The sequence below is a fragment of the Watersipora subatra genome, chromosome 9 (genome assembly GCF_963576615.1).
Source record: "Watersipora subatra chromosome 9, tzWatSuba1.1, whole genome shotgun sequence".
Lineage (NCBI taxonomy): Eukaryota > Metazoa > Bryozoa > Gymnolaemata > Cheilostomatida > Watersiporidae > Watersipora > Watersipora subatra.
In genome coordinates, this window is record NC_088716.1 from 33,219,493 (window position 1) to 33,246,186 (window position 26,694).

Consider the following 26,694-nt stretch of genomic DNA (forward strand, 5'->3'; position numbering starts at 1 on the left):
ATTTACTTGATTCGTTACTGGGCTCGTTAAATGAATAGTTTTGCGCGTGGTTAGTAGTTTGGAAGGTTTACGGTGATTTCGCCGAAATTATATTAGTGCATTTAGTCTATTTGCCGAAAGGTCTAGGTTAAAACTGAGTTTACGATTAAAGCACTGACCTATACAACCGTAACAGAGGTCAGTGGATTAAAGTGAAAGCAAACACATAATTTTAAGAATGTTTTATATGGTTGATAATGCATAATACTATGTTAAATGAACTAAAAAACAAAATTTTAGCAGATATTTTTACTAGTTTAGCATGTTCAAAGTTAAAAATAGATTTTGGTACTTTTACCTTGGCACATCACTGATTTTAAATTCAGCCATCTCTAGAGCCATTGCGTGTAAGAGTTATGCCACCAGCAATTTACGGGCGCCGTCTTAGTTCCACTTTGCTTTGGTTTCATGGTTTCATTTCATTGTTATAGGCAATGGTTTTTGCTAGCCAATAAAAAGCCACGTAAGTGATTATTGGCCTGTAAGCTTGCATGACAGGCAATACTCGCTAACATATGATACTTCAGTTAATAATACTTCAGTTAATAATACTTCAGTTATGATACTTCTCCTTGTGCTCGCTTTGACATGAGGTAGTATGTTTGACTGCCTTATTGCCGCTGATCAAGCAAAAAGGAGAGCACAAATCCATAAAAACTCTGAGTTGAGGTTTTTACCCATATATTTGCAAATAGAATGCATATGTACACACACATATTTAAATGCAGTAAAATTAAATAGATATACGTCATGTGGTTGGGCAAGTGTTTGCAAACAACATAATTATATATATTCAAATGCACCAAATAAGGCCAAATATATCAAGTATATAATATATACAGTCGATTTAATGAAGTTGCTAGAAACATACATATACAATTAATATTAATACAGGTTTTTTAGCAGTAAGCGCCTATTAGTAGGGCTGCTACAGACACTAAGTTAGTAAACATGAACGGAAGTAAACATATGGACATAGATATATAAACCTAGATTGGCCAATAGGGAAAAAGCCTGTCAGACTTAAATAGCATGACGTTACGTCATTGTATTGTACCTAACGCTTGACTGCACTGTTGTTTACAATGAAATTACTTCACAGGCTCATCATACTTAGTCATGTTTAGTTCAGCATGATATTAGTCTTTCACCTAGCCAGGGTCTGGCTCTTCGGGTGGGTGGGTGGTCTATTTGCCCGCCCCCCCCCTCTTTCCTTTTCCCCTTCTCTCCTTCCCCTTCTTCTTAGGGGAAGGGGAAAAGAGAGAAGGGGGATAGGAGAGGGGGTGGCAAATAAAGCCCTGATGGCTCATGATTTGTGTGCAACATTTCCTAACTTTTATAGTTTTAATCTATGGTGGTTATCAGATATTATCACAGAATTGCTTTGGTTCGCTGGATTATGTATCCAAGAAGGTTTTTATGTGAAAATAAATGTGATTTTGTCACCTTCTCCTCATTAGCTCCATTGTAAACAACAGTGCAGCCAAGCATTAGGTACAATACAATGACGTAACATCATGCTATTTAAGTCTGGCAAGGCAACCAATGGGAATGGCTGTTATTGGCCAATCTAGGTTTATATGTCTATGCATATAGATGATTACTTTGCCTTTTTGGCCATTGACTTTATGAATGTAGAGCGGCTCTCCTTGGTAGATCCTACAGTTTGACTTTTACCTAGTTTTTTTGTTTGGTTTTTGCAAAAAAACCCAAGCCTAGTGTCTATAAAAGTGCTAAGCAACTTAGATGGTAAGTTATGACACTCGAGCACAATGTCCTCTATGCTGGCAACCCTACCACAGCCATCGATCAGAGTTCTTCGAATGTTTCTATGTGTTGCTTGTTAGCCCTGAAGATTTTTTCCCATTTGAGCATAGCATTATATACAGGTTCAGCAACACGGCATAAAGCCCCAGTTTTATAGTCCTTAAGTTGAACCAACTTACTGACCCCATCTAATGCATCCGAAGTTGATGCAGATTAAAAACCTGTTTGGCAAACCATTTTTCGCTTTTTATGAGACTTTAAACTGTAGCCTGAAACGCAGTAGAGAGAAATTTTCTCATCATAAGAAATGTTCGATTTTAAAAACAATGACATCATGTATTGTGATGTTGTCTGCTCGACAGCTGGTTCGGGCTCAGTATCTGAACTTAATAGGTTACCAAGATAGTCACTTTCATCAATATCATAACTACCTGTTTGAGGGACTTTCAAAAAATGAGCCGTCATAATAATTTTCAAACTATTTCTAAACTCAAGTGGTGTTGGAGCCGGAGCCTTGATCCTAACTGAGCTAAATAGATTCTCAAGACAATCTTGAGTGAATCTTGAAGTGAGAAGGAAGTTGTGAGACGGGAGTAATCCCTCACACATGTCAAGTATAGATGCTGTGGACAGAATCACACCAGTCTGCACGGGTTTCCAATCACTTGCACCTACCTTCAAACCTTGAATAACTACAATGAACTTTTTAAGTGACTCTACAGCTAAGTTGTACGCCTCCATATTATTGCTAGATATAGCCATTACTGGTTGCCTACTCGACACATAGTCAAACCACTTGTTACATTTTTCTATGAACCATGCTGTTGACTCACACTCCTCTACCTCACCTTCTACATAGAGAACATTAAGCTCAGAGTCTGGGCTCTTTGAATATTCAACCATGAGTTTCAATGCACAAGATACACTATGACTGAAGAACTTCAATGCATTGTACACTTCCATTTTTTCAAAGTGACTAGGCTTTAGAGCAGATTCAGAAAGGTTAGGAGCAAACCTCACCCCGTTGTTGCATTGGTAATTAATCAACCTTTTTACCTCATAGAGACACAATCAGAAGGCAAATTCTACTTCTGAACAATATCTGAAGGAGACTTGAATGATCCATAACTGAGCAAAAATACTTTCAGGTTTTTGGTAAGATGCGGAACATCTGCATGAAAATATAGATGTTTGCTAGCATCACTAGGATGCGTAACACTTGTGCAAGGTTTACAAAACTTGTTAACAATAATACCAAAGGCCGCTCATATAGCTCGAATAGAGGGACCCATATATGAGGTAACAGATACCACATGTAACCCAATGCTCTCAGCATGGCTAATAATGTCCAAGATGATCGGCTTGTAAACAGCTCCTCGCACAGAATCACCTGTAAAGTAGTAAGCTACTACCTGTTTCCACCTTCTTGCCAGCCCTGCAAACATAGCAATAGTTGTTTAATAAACTTTACTAAACTAATCAATTTGTAACATGTCTAAAATAACAAGAATAAAAGCGTGATTGCTAACATTTCAGACTTGGTTCAACAAAAACTTAGCCTTCCAATCATCATAAAAAAATTAGGTTCAGATGAGGCTGAGTGAACTAACAGCCCTTAACTTCCACAATAACAACTGAAATCCTAATATATATAATAGAATATATCCTATATATATAATAGAACAGTACAATCAAAGTGATAATTATAATAAATATCGTATATTACTTTGAGTACAATAAGTGGAACTAAGATGGCAACCATACGGTCACGTGATCAACTTTTTGCGTTAATAGCATGGCATAACTCTTACACTCAATGGCTCTGCATCAAGTCGATGACGCTTCATAAAAAGATTATTTGTCGAAATTGAAACCTCTCGTCGAAAAGTATAGCTTTGGTCGAGAATTTAGGCTATTGGTCAAAAACTCAGGTGGTTTAGTCGAAACTAGTGATATTGGACAAAATTTTTGCATTGAATTTCGCTTTTAACCAGTTGTCTGTATTTATGTTAGGAAGATGGTCGAGCATTGGCCGATATCAATATCGATATAGCATTGGCTGATTATTTTACTGTGTTCACCAATCTAGAGCATGAGAATACTATTCTGATATATATTAAATAGTATTGCGTTGGTATCTACAGACGTTACCTGCTTTGTATATGTCTTATGCATGTTCTTAACTAGATCAAAACTTTGTGAAGTAGTCTGTAAAGGTTTCTATTTTTTTATTTGTGTAATAGCCAAGGAAGAATCCACAAGAGAAAGAGCAGTGAACTGTTTCGCGACAACTGGAGATTGTGAAGCTACCAACTGGAATGGCAAGGAGCTTACAAAAAACTCTGTGAAATTTCCTGCTGTCTCATTAGGTACCCAGGTGATGTATTATAAAATTAATTACTTGAAGCGCTATAAAACACACTATACTAGTTATGGTGTTTTTAATATAGTTCCAGCCGATGATTATGAGTATCGTCGACAGAAACATATATCTGGAGTGTATGATGGTATTCAGATGGTAAATGAGACCATTTTATATTGTCTTAAAGAGAGTAACGCTGACTATCAAGTCATTAGTCGGCAACTTATTAGACTGAGTCCAGCTGTACCAGAAGCTTACGAGTCATGGTGTAAGAAGTTGACTCCAGAAGATGACAATAGTAGGCCATCTCCAGTATATTATGGTATGGAAAAATCCATTACGCATAGCTAAACATGTTTTCCTGTTATGGTTTCTAATGTACACATGTATGCCGATAACTGGCATATCTTCAACATGTTTTAAAACGCAATTTTATTGTTTGTTCACATTGGACTATTATAGTGTATTACCTGTCACGTTAATAACTATTTGATGTCCTGATCCAGTAGTAACTACCGTTTTATTAACTTTTATGTTGCATACATTTATATAGTTTAGCCATCCTGTATAATTTCTAGTTACATGTAGTTTGTTTGCATTAGTGGAATATGCATCAAGGCAGTGTGTACTCAACTGTACTCAGTGTGTACTTTTTCTTTATACAATTTTGCAACTTCGTGTATTTAACGTTTTAAACGGTTTTTCTATTTATTCATTTTACTGCATATTATGTTTTGTTGAGAGATGCTATGTAAATCTAAATAATATATAACTTTTACATACAGCATACAATGATAATACCTTCTCATAACTCCAAGCTTTAGTTTGTACGAAATCATAAAACTTTTATGTAGCCAGGCTAATACTTGCTGTTCAAGTCCATGAAGTTCAAATAAGATAACTGTTTTTGTGGCTAAGCTGATAATTGCTGCCAAGTCAGGGTCCAACATGTATTGGTTAGAAATATAACTGTTTTGTAGCTAAGCTGATAATTGCTAAAAAGTCAGGTTCTAACATGTATTTAATAGAAATATAACTGCTTCGTAGCCAGGCTAATACCCGCTGAAAAATCAGGTTCTAATGTGGAGTTAAATAAAAACATAACTGTTTTGTAGCTAGGCTAATAATTGCTGCCAAGTTAGGGTGTAACATGTATTTGCTAAAAATATAACTGTTTTGTGGCCAGGCTGATAATTGCTGCCGAGCAAGGGTGTAACATGTATTTGTTAAAAATATAACTGCTTTGTAGCCAGGCTGACACTTGCTGCCAAGTCAGGTACTAATTTGCATTGTAATTAGAGGAAAAAGTATAACTGTTTGGTAGGCAAGCTAAAATCTGCTGTATTCATATAAAATAATCGTTTTGTAATGTAGTACATACGTAATAGTTTTTAATAATAATAGTATCAATATACAAGCTCTATTCAAGAGTATACTAAAACATTTACAACAACAGCCTACTACAGCTACGCAGTAGCAACTAGCATTAGCAGTTTTGTAGTTCCATAGAAACGACCTTGTCAACATGCAATTATATTGTAGGCACCAAAATTTATTTCTGTGTACATTCCGCAACCGAGTTAGGAACTGCGGGCTAGAAACTCACAAATCGTTATCTTTTTTACATCTGACCCCCCTGTCAGAGATAAGGTATAATGGCAGTGGCTCAAAACTTGGGGAGTTTCTATCGAAAGTCTATTTCCCAGCTGACGTTTCAGGCGGGAAATTTTATATTATTAGTGTTACCGTTTGCCGGCCAATCATGGGGCTGTTTTTATCGAAAGTCTTTGTCGCAGCTGACGTTGTCAGGTAGGAACGTTAAATAATAAATATACGCGAGCATTGATAATAAGAACGTTGTAGCAACTACGTGTACTTCAAATTGAGAGGAAGATTAATTTGGCGGTTTCTGTAGCTAAAGCTATGATTTTACTACAAGATAAGCACAAAAATCAAGTGCATGCAACCTCTATTTGCTGCACAAACTTTTACAGTTGTTTTTCCTCCATGAATATTAGCTGTCATCTTTTCAAAGGGTTGTTTATCCAAAAGAGAAGACAACTTTTAATCAAATCTGTTCTGGCTTTTCATTAAAAAATTATTGTATTATTACTGCTAGTAACTAACTATTGATGCTGATTACTGATAAATCATATCTCACATATACAATATCAGGATTTGTGTGCTTTTGCTGGTACCGTATAGACATTCATTTACTACATATGTTTGTATTCTAGATGCTATCTTTATTTTGAAGCTCAAAACACTTCATTAATAAGACCCGGCATTCGGTATAGAGTACACTCACACCAACATTACTTTATAGAGTACACTCACACCAACATTACTTTATAGAGTACACTCACACCAACATTACTTTATAGAGTACACTCACACCAACATTACTTTATAGAGTACATTCACACCAACATTACTTTATAGAGTACACTCACACCAACATTACTTTATAGAGTACACTCACACCAACATTACTTTATAGAGTACATTCACACCAACATTACTTTATAGAGTACACTCACACCAACATTCGGTATAGAGTACACTCACACCAACATTACTTTATAGAGTACACTCACACCAACATTACTTTATAGAGTACACTCACACCAACATTACTTTATAGAGTACACTCACACCAACATTACTTTATAGAGTACATTCACACCAACATTACTTTATAGAGTACACTCACACCAACATTACTTTATAGAGTACACTCACACCAACATTACTTTATAGAGTACATTCACACCAACATTACTTTATAGAGTACACTCACACCAACATTACTTTATAGAGTACACTCACACCAACATTACTTTATAGAGTACATTCACACCAACATTACTTTATAGAGTACACTCACACCAACATTCAGTATAGAGTACACTCACACCAACATTACTTTATAGAGTACACTCACACCAACATTACTTTATAGAGTACACTCACACCAACATTACTTTATAGAGTACATTCACACCAACATTACTTTATAGAGTACACTCACACCAACATTACTTTATAAAGTACACTCACACCAACATTACTTTATAGAGTACACTCACACCAACATTACTTTATAGAGTACATTCACACCAACATTACTTTATAGAGTACACTCACACCAACATTACTTTATAAAGTACACTCACACCAACATTACTTTATAGAGTACACTCACACCAACATTACTTTATAGAGTACACTCACACCAACATTACTTTATAGAGTACACTCACACCAACATTACTTTATAGAGTACACTCACACCAACATTACTTTATAGAGTACACTCACACCAACATTACTTTATAGAGTACACTCACACCAACATTACTTTATAGAGTACACTCACACCAACATTACTTTATAGAGTACACTCACACCAACATTACTTTATAGAGTACACTCACACCAACATTACTTTATAGAGTACACTCACACCAACATTACTTTATAGAGTACACTCACACCAACATTACTTTATAGAGTACACTCACACCAACATTACTTTATAGAGTACACTCACACCAACATTACTTTATAGAGTACACTCACACCAACATTACTTTATAGAGTACACTCACACCAACATTACTTTATAGAGTACACTCACACCAACATTACTTTATAGAGTACACTCACACCAACATTACTTCATAGAGTACACTCACACCAACATTACTTTATAGAGTACATTCACACCAACATTACTTTATAGAGTACACTCACACCAACATTACTTTATAGAGTACATTCACACCAACATTACTTTATAGAGTACACTCACACCAACATTCGGTATAGAGTACACTCACACCAACATTACTTTATAGAGTACACTCACACCAACATTACTTTATAGAGTACACTCATACCAACATTACTTTATAGAGTACACTCACACCAACATTACTTTATAGAGTACACTCACACCAACATTACTTTATAGAGTACACTCACACCAACATTACTTTATAGAGTACACTCACACCAACATTACTTTATAGAGTACACTCACACCAACATTACTTTATAGAGTACACTCATACCAACATTACTTTATAGAGTACACTCACACCAACATTACTTTATAGAGTACACTCACACCAACATTCGGTATAGATTACACCCACACCAACATTACTTTATAGAGTACACTCACACCAACATTACTTTATAGAGTACACCCACACCAACATTACTTTATAGAGTACACTCACACCAACATTCGGTATAGAGTACACTCACACCAACATTCGGTATAGAGTACACTCACACCAACATTTGGTATAGAGTACACTCACACCAACATCACTTTATAGAGTACACTCATACCAACATTACTTTATAGAGTACACTCACACCAACATTACTTTATAGAGTACACTCACACCAACATTACTTTATAGAGTACACTCACACCAACATTACTTTATAGAGTACACTCACACCAACATTACTTTATAGAGTACACTCACACCAACATTACTTTATAGAGTACACTCATACCAACATTACTTTATAGAGTACACTCACACCAACATTACTTTATAGAGTACACTCACACCAACATTCGGTATAGATTACACCCACACCAACATTACTTTATAGAGTACACTCACACCAACATTACTTTATAGAGTACACTCACACCAACATTACTTTATAGAGTACACTCACACCAACATTCGGTATAGAGTACACTCATACCAACATTCGGTATAGAGTACACTCACACCAACATTTGGTATAGAGTACACTCACACCAACATCACTTTTATATTTCTTATTTTAAAAAACTGTCTCAGCATAAAGTTAAAAATGAAAGTTAAAAGACGCCTAAAAATGTATAACAACTCACATGAACACTTTGAACATAATTGAGCTTTTACATTGTTTGCGGTAAATAAGGAAACTAGTATGTAGGGGTGGTGATGTAACTGACAAAAAATAGAAAAAGTTAGATAGCCGATTGTGTAAAGCTATTCACATATCATTTACAGTCTTTTAGCACTATGTATTATTTTCCTTTATATAAAGCTGACTCATTTATATTTCAATAATAACACCTACACGTATAACATGTATGAACAAAAAAATGCCAATTAGAATTTCACCGGAGTTTGGACTGATAACTTAAAATTTCGCAACAACTATTAAAATTTCATAATCATATACATTTGGTTATAAATACACAGAATATTCACACAAAATCTAGTATAGCATATGAACATTATGCTTTGTAATTGTCACGATCTAAAATTCAAACAAAATTTCAAAGGACATGAGCTAAACACATCACCAGTGATATGAATGGTCAGCCGAGATTGGTAGTTTATACCAACAGAATGTTTTTCGCGAAGTGTATACATAATAGTCTTCAATTGTGACAAAGTCTGGGAATTCAACTTGTAATTTGTTGGCAACCGTGGTTTCGACCATCGCCTTTCTGACTAGGCATCGATTTACCTCCTGATGCAGTGCACTGGTCAGTGCTCGAATCGAAAATGTTCATAACAGATTTTGCGGTGCGTGGAAGTCATTCTTTTCTGGACACAGCTTTGAGCCATTTATTGAGACAAGACTCGTTTGTGAGAATAAATCTAAAACAAATTCAGGTACTAAGAAACAGTATTTGCACATTGAGCTTGACTTAGGAATGACAAGAACCCCTATCTGCACGATTATATCTAACAGTTATTACCAGGAATTTATAATCATATTATAGCATATTCAGTATCCACACCCATAAAATATTTATTGAGTTTCCAAGCACACACCTATATAATATGCAATCTGCAAGTAATGCAGGTTCATGTTTATTACAGCCAAAAAACTGTGCATCATTTTACCAAATACTAAAGAGCAGTTCTATCGAAATGAATTTCATGTATCTTTTGATTGGTCAGTTAATTTTCTATTAACTTACAATTGCTCAAGTGTACCAACAGTTCAGGAGGAGCCGCGGGAAAGCACCGCCCCTCTCCAGATGACTGGTTGGATATTTCAAAAATATGAGATACAAGCGTATGAGACGGCTCAGACGGTTCTCGATGTGGCTGCTAAATTACAAAGAGGCCGCTTCCAAGAACAGAATTGCTCGGTCTTTCTCATTATATGTTTGAAGTTTTAAAAAGGTCCTCTAAAAGTTATAGCGAATGCGAATGGAAAAGCGCCAAGTCAGAAGAATAAAAAATTACAACGAAAACAAAATTAGGATTAAGTTTAGTGTAAGATTACAATGTGATATTTATATCACATTGTAATATATATATAAAATATATCACATATATTTTAAAGTGTGAACTTAGTGAGCTAAACTAATTTCAGCTAAACTTAATGTTTAGGTTATATTAGCATCACAAAAGTGCCGAGCGTACCAAGCGTTTTGCTATCTAGTTTCTCTCACAGCTCGTCCAGCATTGTACATATTACTATTAAACTTTATGCCCGATCATAACTGGTAGAATAATCAAGACATAGAATCTTCGGTATGCAGCAATTTACAGCATGAGGCTGAAACATAGAGTTATCTCCCCCTAGAGTGATAACTACACGAGCGTTTCCGGTGCCAACAAGGAGCGTTTAGGCCACGCCTCTTTTTTGTGCTAGTCAGTCATAGTGATTGACTAGATCAATAACATCAGCCATGAGAAGGGTTAAACAAGGATCATGAATTTCCAGTTAAGATAGTAATTAATGCTCATATTAAAGAAATGATGATTATAGTTTATTACTCTAATATATGTTTATTATTTAAAGCAATTCAATACCTACCAGGGATCGCTAAACATATTATGGAAATGTTTACTTTTTATATCCATTTCCATCAATGATATACAGCCCCCCACAGCCCCATACAGCAATGACATACAGCCAATAATATACAGCCCCCTGTATATCATTGTTTCCATAAACATAAATATTTCCATAATTTTAGGGAAATGGATATGGAAATTTTATTTTAGAAATATGGAAATGTTATTGAAATGGAAAGAATATGGAAATGTTATGGAAATGGAAATAATATAGAATTGAAGTAGGGAAATGTTATAGAAATGGAAATGAATTATGGAAATGTTATGGAAATGGAATTAATATGGAAATGAATTATGGAAATTTTATTGAAATGGAAATAATATGGAAATGAATTATGGAAATGTTATGGAAATGGAAATAATATAGAAATGAAGTAAGGAAATGTTATGGAAATGGAATTAATATGGAAATAAATTATGGAAATTTTATGGAAATGGAAATTGTGACATACACGTAATCCCTGATACCTACATGACTTGTAAAGGCACTGAATAGATAGTGTTAAGAAAGTGAGTTAATGCAATCAGTTACTCATAGATAAGATAGATAGTCATATTGGGGTTGTATTACATTAGTGTGATGGGAAGCTAGTCGACTGCCATCAACTATGAGCTGTACTACCCGAGTTTCCCGAGTAATAAAAAGGTCTTTGGACAGAAAATTTATTTTTATATAACATTTACCATTCTAACTTTTAACCTTCATATAATGAGAAAATATTTTTAAGCAGTTCAAATGAATTGAGAGGAAAAAGAAAACAACCGTAAAGGTTTTCAAGCTTTTTCAAAAAACTACAACTTTTAAATTTCATATCATGAAAGAAGTGTTTTGTTGAAATGAATTAGGAAAAAAAAACTGTAAATGTGTTTAAATGTAAAATAATTAGCAAGTAATAGCTAAATATAATCAGCTTAGCTATGATTACAATAAAAAATTATTTAATTGATAAAGTAATAAAAAAGTCTATTTTATTTTTAAATAATTATAATTTAGTATAATTAAGTATAATTTATTTTTATCTAACATATAACAACATTTGCCACTCTTTCAAGCTTTTTGCTTGCTTACATTACGCAAAGATGTCCACTAACTAGTGGACATCTTTGTTTCAAGCTAGTCTATGTATTTGATTGATATGTATTGAAATCTAATATTACATGCAAGGGCTGTTTGTGGACTGTGGGTCAATGAATCACTCTATCACCATACAATGTCAATACTTTCAGTTGATGGCAGTCGATTAGCTTCCCATCACACTAATTTAATACAACCCCAGTATGACTATCTATCTTATCTATGAGTAACCAATGATATACAACCCCCCTGTGTGGGGGCTGTATATCATTGGAGTAACTGATTGCATTAACTCACTTACTTAACACTATCTATTCAGTGCCTTTGCAAGGCATGTAGGTATTGAATTGCTTTAAATAATAAGCATATATTAGAGTAATAAACTATAATCATCATTTCTTTAATATGAGCAATAATTACTATCTTAACTGTGGAAATTCATGATCTTTCTCATGGCTGATGTTATCGTTCTGTCAATTACTACGATTGACTAGCACAAAAAGGGGCGTGGCCTAAACGCTCCTTCTTGGCACCGGAAACGCTAGTGTTGTTGAATGCACAGTTATTACTCTAGGGGGAGATTACTCTATGGTCTGAAACTTCCCACCAAAACCAAAATTGACGAGAACTGTCATACCATCGATTGTATACAAGTTGACCTGGATAACATGCTGCTAGTGTCAAATCCTTACCAGCCCAAGAGGCTTCCTTAGCAGGTATGTGCTAGCATATGCCAACCATCTTAATGCAAATATGACCATCTTTTGCCCCGAGACCATCTTGAGAATAGAATGCATCATCTTCCTATGGATAGTATTCTTACTGCGTCTCCATCTGCAAAGTTTAAATTTTCAGCATAGATGTCAGACATAGCATCGGTATAACCAGATATCATTTCAATATTTCCCAATAGCGATAACTGTAAAACTACCCCATATACCTTCAACTTTTGTTAAGAACCACACCACACATGCAAACCATGTTCGTCAGTGTTCGATGCTCAAGAGAGAAACGTAGGCATATATTGTTTTCCGGAGAAGCTATACTCAGAGAACAGCTTATCGTCATTGAAGAAAACATGAAATGGTGATACGTAATAAATGCGCTAATAAAAATATGTGGATGATAAAATATTATATAACCTTTGTGTTTTTACAAAGTGAGTTTTTATGGTTATGTGAACATATGGTAAACTTTCAATCATGATGCTAATTTCTCCAGTGATCAACTACAAATGAGTTGTTTCTAAAAGTATGTTATTGGCATGAAAAATACAGACCATGAAGGAGTGCCCTTCTCCATCAAAGAGGGTCTAGAAAACAAGCGGAGAAGAAAAATATATTTTTCGCTCTGACAGTATAAATTGTGAATAATCGAAAACAGACATAATACAACAAAACGAAAGCAATAGATTTATCATTCGTGTCCTCCTCCCAAGAATAACAAAACTACGAAAATAATATACATGTACCTATATCGATATATCTCGAATAAACGTGGCAGCATGAAAATCCTCATTTACTATGAAGATATATACGCCCAAAGACACACGGTTTTTATGAACAGGGTAGTTTGAATCGGCAACTCACACGCGTGGTTTGTAGCGCTGTGATTAACGCTGCAAATTTCGTAGCCTGGGACCACAGAGAATTTTTGTGTCATTTTTTGGCAAGGATTCACGATAGTGGGATATAACGAGTCTTAAATTCAATAGATAGGTTAAACATCCCATACTTTATTCACTATACCTACCGGAAATATTGTTGTCATGCAGTAAGTACTTGCCATTAAAAGGCGAGTAGAAATACGGCTATAAAATTTTCTTTGCGCGATGCGTGTTTAGCCAATTCACTCATTTAGCTCGTAAACATAACTATCTACTTTTTTTAATACGGAGCGTAGGTCCTCAGTTTGCCTTCGCTATCGCTCTGTCAATGTCAGATCGAAAAAATATTTGTTACCTAGTTTCTGGCTCGCAGTTCAGTTCCTAACTCGGTTTGAAAAATGTGTAGCACTGTAGCTGTATTGACGATTATATGTAATCGGTAGTACCATGGACATAAGAAAATAGTTTTGTATAGCTTTTAAAATAAACCTTTGACATCAGTGTTAGTCGTCCTGCTCTAGCGGTCAATATTTTTTTTTTTTGCATTTCTAAAATAAGCAGCGTTGTGGGACCAGCATCGTGTTGCATGCTTGGAGTCAAAACTCTTCTTTTTGAAAATAAATAATGATTACTGGCATCAAAGAATGGTTACAGGTATTTTGGTGGTATTGGAAATGCCCAGATTTCTTCTAGATACTAGAAATATAAGGTATATATATAAAAGAATGATAAAAACAATACATTGAAAAAATACAAAAAAGGTTTATTGCCCTTAATAAAATGTTACGCTGCTAAAAATAGATCCTAGACAGACGTTTTATAAGCAACTATGTTCTTGATGACAGTCTGTGTTGCGCCAGAGTCTTCTAGTGCAGTCTGTTAAATTTTTTAATTGTAATTTTCCTTCGAAATATTGGTCCACACTAAGTTTTAGATTTTATTCTACTTATTTTAGGTGGTAGATCTTGGCATAAAACTGGCGATTTCCAAGTCGAAATCAACAATCAAGGTATGTCTTTCTGAGGTTGTGATCTAAAGTTGATGTGACGTGATGCTGTCAAAATATCTCTATTTCATATAATCAGCGGTAAAAGTTCATCATGGGATTAATTTTATCATAATTTTGTTACATCAACAAAATATATATTTTATAAACTTATTACGCGGCGCTTAACGAAGCAGAAAAGATCTGCATATGACATGTGTATGAATAGTTTGATCAGGACAACAAGTTTCGGTAGACCATATATTTGGAGATGTTTTACAGTATGAAAGACTGTACTCAATAGAACATTAGCTGTACGTGAATCTGTTCCGGTGGACGGGTGAAAGCAGTTTATGATGAAGTATTTTACCCTTAAATATTTTAATAAGAATTTGTGACCAAGCATAATTTCATGAACTTTCTTGGTACGTAAGGCTACCATAAGATTTGTCGAGAAAGCGGATTATCATGAAATATCATGATCTGACAGATTTTAATAAAAATCATACATGGCCAACGGTAATTGGCCAACGGTAATTTCATGAATTTTCTTGACATGTCAGATTGCCATAAGATTTGACAGCGCAGCGTATAATCATGAAATATCAATATCTGACATAATTTAATAGGAATTGATGACCAACCATAATTTCATGAAATTTGTTAACATGACAGATTATCATAAGATTTGACAACAATGGAAGAATTGTTTTCATACTGTCAGTTTGAAGAACTTCAGTTTGCCTTTTAAACTTTAGATGTACATGAATCTGTTCCGGTGGACCTGTGAAAGCGTTTTATGATGAAGTATTCTACCCCGAAAAGGTTTAATAAGATTTTGTGACCAAACGTAATTTAATGAACTTTCTTGGTAAGTCAGACTACCATAAGATTTGTCAAAAATGAGGATTATCAGGAATTTCATGATCTGACATATTTCAATAAGAATTCATGACCAATGTTAATCTCATGAAATTTCTTGACGTATCAGATTGCCATAAGATTTGACAGCGCAGCGTATAATCATGAAATATAATGATCTGACATATTTTAAAAAGAATTCGTGACATAGGATAATTTCATGAAATTTCTTTATGTGTCATACAACCATAAGATATGATGACAAAGTGAATGTACTTACTGTTAAAATTTGCAACATGGAAATTTAATTCTTAACAGATTTAAACCATACAAATACATTTCGCTTAAATCACACAAATTTAACACAGAAACATTTTGCTTACCTAGCTGTGACCTTTTGACCTCTCAGTGAACCTTTTACTGCACAAATTAAGGAAAGACTGCTTCTTTGCCTTTAGAAGAATCTGGTGAGCCCGTGACATAACAGCAATATTTACTGGACAAGAGCGTTTGCAGTCTGCCACCTTCTCAACACGATGCATATAATTATTGGGGTAAGCACGTTTAGGGAGTGGTTTCATCTCACTTCTTTTGTTGCCTTGCTTTTTCTGAGGTTTGTATCTGCCAGCCGTTTTTGTCTCAGGTTTCCTACCAATGCCTGATAAAGATGTCTCTATGTGACTTTTGATCTGGGATACCGCCTGGCGCAATTTGTCTTCCAGGCCATGAAGCAGAGGTATATCAGTAATTAGATAAGTAAGAGATGACAATTCTTTGAGCATATCTCTACAGTTGTTTGCTGTGGTGGTTACCATTTTCATTTTTTTTGGAAATGGGTTTAGTGGCTGAGAGATATTATTTTCGTTTCCAATGTTTGGATCTGGCACAAGAGTTCCAAAATAATCACCTTGGCCAGGATCTGAACAGACCGAAGTGATGGACTGGCGACTGTCATTAATAACTGAGACTGACATCACATGATGATCTAACTTGAACCATGGACTGTCAGTGTACTTCCTTGGCAGATCAGTAAAACTCTTCTTATATATACTCAAGACAGCGTAAATATGTTTGCACGGGTATAAATGTCTTTGAAAGTCCATGTGAGTGCACATCGGGTTGAGAAAAACTCTATACGGAAAAGAACTCGATTCCGCCTGGACCTCATATAAATCATCACCTAACTGTTTCACCTTTGAAACATCTATCAGTTCCCCTGCAATTCTTTGAACTTCGCATTTCTGTACCATATCTTTAGGTCTGTCGCGCATATATTCGGCACAGCAGCACTGTATCTTCTTCTCACTCCAGAACACATGTCGTTAACGACACGATAGCTAAAGACAAATATTAAATGGCATTGCAGAACGCTGAAAATTAAAAGGCATACCTAAATCAATTCAATTACAATGTGGTGATCCATTTAGTTGTAAAATTTTGTCTTACCAATCATTTGACTAGGCTATTGTGATTGCAAACTATTTGGTGCACATGTTTTACTCACGAAAAAAACTCTGGCCAACCATATATTGATGCAAAAAATGACTAATTCTACATTGCACTGATGTACATGTTTATGTATTAGCGAATGTTATAGATTACGGTTACACGTAAAATAAGCCATTGTTAAGGTTTTAAAGCTAGAAAGATGCTACGCCATTACTTTGGTTAGGTGCGCAAATTAGTAGAAAACTTAAAGTTATGACAGAAACACACACAAACACCCCGTCTTACCTGAACAATTAAAGATGAACCTGTGCCTATAAAAGTGATATGCTTGCAAAGTCCAACTCTAAAAAAATCCAACATAACACCAAATGATTTTAATTTTGAGTGTCGTACCTGTTGAAGAGAAAGGGTGTGAATTGAGTCACGATTATGTGGAGCACCCTGGCAAGACCATTGTTAGTCTTGTAGCGTAAAAAGTTCTGCTTGAAACGTCTGTTGATGCGTTCGATGCCGTTGATGCGTACACTAAACAGGAATCCATCACGCCTATAACACTCCACACCTTTCTAAAATAATGCATAAATGAACTGATACAAAAAACTGATACAAATACATTAATAAATACTGTCCATTACTGATACAAACGAATAATCTGAATTTTAAATTTTCTCTCTATATTTCTACCTTGGGCATATCCTCACTCATCCACTGGTTTAGGAAGTACTCTCGTATCTTGAGGAATTTAGAATTTCCCCACCAATCAGATCCCTCTAAAGCTGCCTTTGATGACACATATTCCTCCTCCGTTCTGAAAATATGGAAAAAAAAAACAACTAGATGCACTAGAATCAATTCTTGTATACTTTTACACAGAAGAGCACACAAGGACATAAGCCTGAACTAAATACACTGCTATTATTTAATTAGAATGCAGGTTCACATTGCAGAACTAATGTGAACTTAGGAGTAGAGGAGACAAACCCAGACTCAGTGATTCTCCTTAGTGAGGCGAGTATGATCTGCCATTCCTCTTCTCCGATTTTGTTTTCTTTTTTTTTAACTGTCTGTCCCAGGCCTGCTCACGATGGAAAGCACATAATAAAACTTTGCTTTCTAAAAAAGTTCAGTAGCATATATCAGAAGCTTGAAATGTCTATTGCATTTAATGCAAATCTGACGTCGGGTTCTCCATGACACCTATCAGTATACACAACATTCATGTCCATTCAATCCAGGTTATCTGTATAGAAACAGAGAATGTTGCCATGGAAAACAGTCTCAAATTTGTGCAAAATGGTTGCAGAGTTTCACGATTATGTGCCAAGCCAGACAGGCTATCGATACCAAACCTGACCTGGTTTTCCCAGCTATACAAGATTACGGTTACCAGGGCCTGTGAGAGTCATTTTTATTATTTACTTCAACAGTTTTTGATTTCGTTTTACAAAATGTGATGTTATATCAGTGAGTTTCAGACCTATAATAGTATATGGCAAAACAATGACATAGCCCGATTTGGCATTCTACTAAAAATATGTGCATTTTAAAAGTAGATGTTTTTTATGTGCATAAAAAAAGTAGATTTGGCATTCTACTACATGTGCGTAAACATAATTTCTGCCTGCCCATTTTCTGCCTAGGCGTAATCTATGATCCACGATCTTGGCGACCACAATGGATTCCATTTCTTACTCAAAGCTTCCTGAATGGCTTCTCTGGTCTCATCCATCGTTATGAATGGAGTGGCAACCTGTATACAATTGAAAAGCTTCCTTCATTGTTGAAGATATTCAATTAGTGAGCATGTAATAACACATCAATTTTGGCACAATTACATAACATCACAAAAAAGAGTGGCGCCGCTTTTGTCACACATGCCAGTGATATGCTTTTCTGCGCGTGAAATGCTGCAATAAAAGGTGGAAATCTGGCTGTAGACACTGGAGAACCATCAGGAGAAACAAGACTTTAATAGGATCCGTCACCTACATGATCCCCATTTCAACATTTACATTTATATGACTTTTATTACCTGGTAGCCAGCATTGGTCTCCACGACGAAGAAGAAATATACAGCAAACTTTGTTGTTTTATATGTTGCATCCAAGCAACATAGCTTGTCACCCTAGCGCTTCAGTTGATGATGCTGATCGCTGATCTGGTGCACAAACAGAAAGCGCTGTGCATCTCGTACATACGGCCTGAAATAAAATCGATCGTCAAGATGTCTCTTTGACCAGCCTTCTACTAGTGTGGCGCAGTTATCTTGGTCACTGCTGCTACCCCTATAACAATGATGGCAACTGGTAAAAATTTACATACATATATAAAGCCTGGCTATTTTCAGCACAAATTAATTCGATCGTTAGCAAATACAAAAGAAAAATTATCGATTATGTGGCTTTTAAGCATTGTCATGAAAATTCAATGCAAACACCCAATGAGAATCTCAGCTGTGGAGTAAATACTAATGAAATTCAATACTAACATCATGGAAGAGAATGCAGAATGCATGTGATTGGCAATGTCACGATCTGTAGGCCAAATTCTGCTATTAGATCTATCAGGAAGGGCATCATTGAACATGGTTTTAAGATATTCCAGTATGTGTGGCCTCATCTCTGGTATAAAATTAACTCCTTGGGACACCATAAGATGAATGTGGCGCTTGATTCTATCATTGACATTTTGAAGCATACCTGCTTGCTAAAAAGACATATACAAGTGTGGGTGTCAGATAGAAAATAACTTGAGTATGCCAACTTGAAAAGGCCAACAGCTAACATTTGTCACTCACCTTAAATACCTTAGAATTATCATTGGCAACAAACTCAATTTTAACCTCCACATAGAAAAGACCATAACTAAGTCTTTATTTACTCTATATATGCTGATGAGGTCCTTTAGAAGTTGCCCACCCAAAACAAAAACCCTTTCTTTTAGAACCATCTGCCGCCCAGTCCTTGAAAATACCTCAACTGTTTAGTCGCCATTTTTATCAAAGCACATTAACTCTCTCGAATGAGTGAATAGGAAAACTTTTAGGTGGGCGTTTGACCTTAACAGAAATGACATGATTTCTGACCTCATGTCTGAGAAATTATGGGCCACTCTTGCAGAGCGTCGAAGAACTGCTGACTAAAACCTAAAACATAAAATCATTACTGAAGAAATTGCAATCCCTGTAGATTTTTACTCTAATACCCACCTATACTGTACACGCTACAAAAGTACCAAAGGTACCATTAACACAAACATAAAAAAGACATTCCTTTAGTGAGGACCCTTAACAATTAACTCACAGGTGGGCGTTTGACCTTAACAGAAATGACATGATTTCTGACCTCATGTCTGAGAAATTATGGGCCACTCTTGCAGAGCGTCGAAGAACTGCTGACTAAAACCTAAAACATAAAATCATTACTGAAGAAATTGCAATCCCTGTAGATTTTTACTCTAATACCCACCTATACTGTACACGCTACAAAAGTACCAAAGGTACCATTAACACAAACATAAAAAAGACATTCCTTTAGTGAGGACCCTTAACAATTAACTCACATTTTTCCTACTCTCTCATTTAATCCCTTCCCAACACGTTTTACCTCCAACCTGTTGTTAAATTCCAAAGCTCAATACATAATATAAACTAAGAGTTATCTTCTCATGTTTTAAATGAAGATATCTCTCTAATGCTCTATTTGGAGACGAAAGCGATTAATTAAAATGACCTGACATGTGCAATTGTGGTATAATTTCCATATACTTTCTGAGCTTGCGGAATTATTCATCAGTATAGTTGTGCAATCGTCCGAATCAATTGCATATATGTATGTGCATACCGCATGCACATTGTGTAAGTATGCTTGTAATTGCATAATTAATATTTATAGAAGTGCATTGATTCATTGTTAGCTATTTCTCCAAAAAATTATTGTTGCAATTTTACAAAGTAACGCTTTTAGGTTTTTGGTAGCTTAACAGCCTCTGGAATATTTGTTTATCCCACGACCAAACAGAGCGAAGCGATTGGTTGGGAGATTTATGATAAATGCACATGTGCACACAATTTCCGAAATTTATTCATCAACAAATTTAACCATCGTTTTGTAGAGTCATTAAAGCATAATAACGATACAAAACACATACAAACCTATTTGAATATGTTACCAAGTCTTTGTAAACCGTCGTTATTATCTTTAAACTTACCCATCTGATCGGATTATACACAAATAGACAGATTTATTTGGACGAAAATCGTAATTAAAACTTGTCAAGCCTCACTTTTATAAAAGTTAAGACCGGAAATTGCAACGCCAAGCGACAAAGAATAGAACGATTAAATTGTGCGCATTTCACAAAAAAATAACGTGCACTTTTCACCAGTCTATAGCATTGTCGAAGGTTTCGGTGATTAACGTAGGAGTACTGAAGTCGTTTCATTTTTGCCGATTTCAAATTAACTGACATTTCAGACACATTTGATTACTTTGGTATTCTAACTGATGTTCAACGCAGTGTAAGTAAAGGATATGACGATGATATTTTTTTCTAACGATTTTTATGAGATTACGATATTTAATTATAAGTTTGGATATTCTTCTTGATACTTCTTGATATTGTTAGCTATGACGTTTTGAAATGTAAACAAAATTGCGCATTGGTTTTCTATTATTACTCATACCTGCCAACTCTCACGCATTGGGCGTGAGACTCACGCAATCACCCCAAAGAAAAAATGAAAATGCTTGAGAAATGCGTGCGGTTTTTGCCCCAATTTTATATATACTATCATTGATACATCAATTGCCCCAAAACCAAATCTCACGCATGGCCCCACTCTTGGGTTGGCAGGTCTGTTATTACTGTATTACTATTACTAAGTTTGGATATTCTTTTTGATACTTCTTGATATTGTTAGCTATGACGTTTTTAAATGTAAACAAAATTGTTCATTGGTTTTCTATTATTACTGTAGTACTATATTAATAATATTGGTTATTCTAATAATATCAGTGCATTTTACTTCTAATATTGCACTTCTCCTATTGCAGGGGGAGAGATGTAAACATATAATCTTTTCCTTTCATTATTGCTGTTTGTCATGACCAAACACTTTTTTAAATAGATTTTCTAAAAATCTATATAATAAATATCACTTTTTGATATTGCTAGCTATGACGTTTTGAAATGTAAACCAAATTGTGCATTGGTTTTATATTATTACTATATTAATAATCTTGGTTATTCTAATAATATCAGTGCATTCTACTTCTAATATTGGCCAATATTGCATTCCTCCTATTGCAGGAGGAGAGATATAAACATATAATCTTTACTTTCATTATTGTTGTTTGTTGTATATAATAACACCCACACCCAGTACATTACAGCTACCATTGAAGTTATCCTATAGCACTGCAGTGCCATTTGACTGCTAATATTGCATTTCTCAACCATTAGTACCCTTTCTTTTTTCCAATATAACTTTGGTCGTGGGCTGTATGACAGTGGAATTTCTAGTATAATTGTTGAGATTCCATTCTCAAATTTGTAGAATGAAATCGTAGTAAGAGCGTTCAAAATAAATAAAAATTACTAAAATTCATTTCTTAAATAGTTTATTCAGTAATAAATGACCTGTTAAATTCAATTTATGGCGTAATTCATAATATTAAGAACAGCTTTAATACTATGACAAATAGCTAAAAATATAATGTAATCGGTATAATGCCATTATACGTCATCAAATTCTATGTTGGAAAAAAAAACAAGATACAGTAAAAGTAGCACACTCAAAATCTATCAAATGTTGGTGTTTGATTTTGGGCTGCCTTGATAAACTTTGAAAGTGAATATGCTTTGTTCTGCAAGCTGTTCCATAAATTTTGTAATTCTTTATTCCTATATTTTGTGCTTTGTGTCCGTTTTCTTAGTTGCTGCTCATTTTCTAACATTTGTACGACACAGTTTATACTTTCTGCCTCACTATGTAGGATGGACAAAAGTAAATACATACTAGGGTGTGAATGTGGTAGCAGCCCATTTAGTTTTCTGTGCCATCCTTCTAGGTCGTTGTTGGTTCTAATCTTCAAACCAAAAACACACCAGTCTTTTGGACTCCACCCTTGATTATTGTCAGTCCTGCTTCTCTATGTCTCTTTCTGCTCTAATACATATATAATTAAACACCTCCTTTACGCTGTTGGCTGGTACAAGCGCTATGGCATACAACATTGTGACCAGTTCTCTCACTTTACCATTCTTATTCCGATAGCTTATTGGTAGTCGTAGTTTTGCATATTCCGGTGGATCGATTGGCAAAAGTGGAAGTGACAACCTTCCATCTCTAGCGCCCAAATACTTCACGGACTGCTTTCCACAGGGCTAAAACAGAGAAACATATTATCTTTATCTATATATACATTTCTCAAAGTCCGTATGTCTGTATGTCTGTCTGTTGGAAATCCGGCTATAGCTATTATTAGAATAGCTGAGCTTGACAACAATAAAGACTCAAATTCATGGAATTTCATGGAAATTCATGGAATTCTTACTGTCATTGGAAGCCTAACCTTATTAACTAGCTTAGTGGAGTTTCCATTGGCAATATGCCAGGCCACTAGCTTGAAAGGTACAGTTGTTTGACAAAGTTTTAAAACCTTTACAGTTGTTTTTATTTCTCTCTTAATTTAGTTCAACTACACGGACACACTTCTCTCATGATATGTAGTTTGAAAGTTAGAATGGCAAATGTTGTTATATGTTAAATACAAATCAATTTTCTGTCCAAAGACTCTTCTATTACACGGGCAACGCCGGGTGGCACAGCTAGTTCTATCTATTTCTATCGAGACTAACCATTGTCCAATATGACTAAACCCAAATCATTGTACTAATCACAGATACGTCCAGTTATGCAACGGCAATACTGAGACAGCTTAATGTTTTACAAAATTTAATTTTTTTTTAATATTTGAAATTGTGTCATAATATTTTGATATTATGATATATTAATATTAGGGGATATAACCTCTTAACCTTGTGACAAATTTAGTTTGGTGAACATAGCAAACCTATTTTACTATTTCAATGTGGCGATAACCTATTTCAATATGAATGCCTTTGCAATTAAATGTTCATTTCTGATACTAGTGTTAAAAATATTTTCTTACCCAACTCATAGTCAGCCATTTCATATTTGGCATCCAAACCAGGTGCTAGTCGTTCTTTAATGTCTTTCAATACTTGAAAAGAAATTATGGCGGAGATAACACAATGAGATGGCGTTTAAAGAGAGAGTGTTGGGTGAAAATTGGCTCTTGCAATGTATTCTATAAAGATTTTTACCTGAACATAATCCACTTTTCTTCTTTTTGGTTATAACACGTATAGAAATGGCACTTGTTTCTTGAAGCATCCCTGTCTTATGAAGACATTAATCGTTAGCAGCTGCTCAGAAGGCCTTTTCACACACTTGAAGGTTCCATCTAAATACAAAGTTCTCGAGTTTTTTAGTTGATCTAGCTGAGTGCCAATGAAAAATATTAGGTGCCTTTCACCATCAGTTTGAATGTCCACCCGCAAGAAGCTTTTCGGTATGGCATCAAGTATGAGCTAAAAATATTCTAGATACTGTTTAGATATTTGTTAGATTACCATATAAGATGTTTAGATTACCAACCTCTATTGCAAAGTTAAAGCACAAGTGAAGTTAAGTTTTTCCAAGCAACAGTACACTCAATAAGAATATAATCAATGTTTTTAATTAAGATCGGTTATCTTAATTCTCTATTGAAATTATATATGATAAAATTCTAGGTCTCGAAATCTTTTGACTTTGGATGTTTTGGTCTGCATCTCTCTTTTATTTTATTGGCCATCCTAATTAAATTTTGTTTCAAGGACTGCTGCTGCTTGTACATTTTGTCGCAGATTCTTTTAAATTGTTGTGTACAATTGAGATAGTACTAAAAAAAGAGCATGCCTAGCATTTCAGGTTCAGCATTAAAGCTTCAGCCAAACATTACATTAAATAAGTTTGGAGGATTATTAGTGAGATTGAGTGCCTCCAACAATACTTCTCTTACCTTAGTTATTAAAGCGGTTCGCTCTAGTAGGTATTCTTTTGACAGACACGTGTGTAAGCCCGATACCTTGTACGCAGATTCAAAATTGTCACTCTGGGTAACTTTGGCTCTGCATTCTTTTCGTTTGCTACAAATCCAATAGACTGTCTTTCTACCATGCATTTTTTTGTAAGTTTTATGATGACATAGCTGTACCCATTTGATGACAAAAGTATATCTCCTTGCTGCTTGCTCCCGGCTGGATAAATTTCATACTTACCCCACACTAAAAAAATTGAATTTAATTATGGTTATCTTTCTATAAACCAACACCAGATTCTTAAACATGTGAGATAAGACAACTATATTACATTACCGCCATGAATATATAATACATGTAAATGGTACATGTTGTTTTTATTTCTGTTTCAGTTCTGTTCTCTGTTGACTTCCTGGACGGTTTTTGGTACTAACTGATAGCACAACTACATAGATGTTCGTCTCAATCAATGCTGGACAATAATTCCTTAGTTTGAATCAATCTAGAAGTTTTGTGCCTTTAGACATCAAATTTGTGTTTTCTTTTGTATACTATATTTGATAAGTGGATCCCACATATATTATTGTGTAGTTAGTATATAAAAACCACACAATGTTGTAATGATAATTTATTAAAAAAGTGATAAATTATTTTGGTCATATTTCTCGTATGGTTATTGCTAATAATAATTATATTTATCTAGACTTACTATCATCAATGTCACTGTTGTCAAAGTCATCAGGTCCTGGCTCAAGATGCATAATTGATGACAAGGAATTTGATCAGCTATATACAAAATGATATTATCATATTGTATGCTGTGCTGTCAATAATAATTGTGAAAGAGAGATTGTATGCAGTGCTGTCAATAATAATTGTGAAAGAGAGATTGTATGCTGTGCTGTCAATAATAATTATGAAAGAGAGATTGTATGCAGTGCTGTCAATAATAATTGTGAAAGAGAGATTGTATGCAGTGCTGTCAATAATAATTGTGAAAGAGAGATTGTATGCTGTGCTGTCAATAATAATTGTGAAAGAGAGATTGTATGCTGTGCTGTCAATAATAATTGTGAAAGAGAGATTGTATGCTGTGCTGTCAATAATAATTGTGAAAGAGAGATTGTATGCTGTGCTGTCAATAATAATTGTGAAAGAGAGACGCACTGTATGCTGTGCTGTCAATAATAATTGTGAAAGAAAGATTGTATGCTGTGCTGTCAATAATAATTGTGAAAGAGAGACGCACTGTATGCTGTGCTGTCAATAATAATTGTGAAAGAGAGATTGTATGCTGTGCTGTCAATAATAATTGTGAAAGAGAGATTGTATGCTGTGCTGTCAATAATAATTGTGAAAGAGAGACTGTATGCTGTGCTGTCAATAATAATTGTGAAAGAGAGATTGTATGCTGTGCTGTCAATAATAATTGTGAAAGAGAGATTGTATGCTGTGCTGTCAATAATAATTGTGAAAGAGAGACTGTATGCTGTGCTGTCAATAATAATTGTGAAAGATACCATCATACTGTATGCTGTGCTGTCAATAATAATTGTGAAAGAGAGACGCACTGTATGCTGTGCTGTCAATAATAAT

The 26,694-nt window shown here is 34.9% G+C and overlaps 1 protein-coding gene across 5 annotated transcripts; it reads left to right on the forward strand.

The window, feature by feature from the left end:
- The first annotated feature begins 126 nt into the window (after positions 1-126).
- LOC137404098 (uncharacterized) lies at positions 127-25,802 on the forward strand. Of its 5 annotated transcripts, none has more exons than XR_010979649.1 (5): positions 127-177; positions 4,050-4,183; positions 14,650-14,703; positions 15,999-16,094; positions 25,491-25,802. XR_010979649.1 is itself a non-coding variant. In XM_068090251.1 (3 exons), exons 1-3 carry the CDS (start codon positions 448-450, stop codon positions 4,517-4,519), a joined length of 444 nt encoding a protein of 147 aa, XP_067946352.1. In that variant the 5' UTR covers positions 398-447; the 3' UTR covers positions 4,520-4,909. The 5 variants fall into 5 exon arrangements, 1 of the variants encoding a protein (XP_067946352.1); XR_010979648.1 differs by having other exon boundaries at positions 4,050-4,175; XR_010979650.1 differs by lacking the exons at positions 14,650-14,703; positions 15,999-16,094; positions 25,491-25,802 and adding an exon at positions 12,663-12,700 and having other exon boundaries at positions 4,050-4,175.
- The last annotated feature ends 892 nt before the right edge of the window (positions 25,803-26,694 follow it).

Bases quoted from the DNA above. Each gene is read 5' to 3' on its own strand.
- LOC137404098 (XM_068090251.1), top strand. From the start codon at position 448: ATGGTTTCATTTCATTGTTATAGGCAATGGTTTTTGCTAGCCAATAAA. The intron at 503-4,049 runs GTAAGTGATTAT...TTTGTGTAATAG, and splicing joins GCTAGCCAATAAAAAGCCAC to CCAAGGAAGAATCCACAAGA. The intron at 4,176-4,256 runs GTACCCAGGTGA...TTTTTAATATAG, and splicing joins ATTTCCTGCTGTCTCATTAG to TTCCAGCCGATGATTATGAG.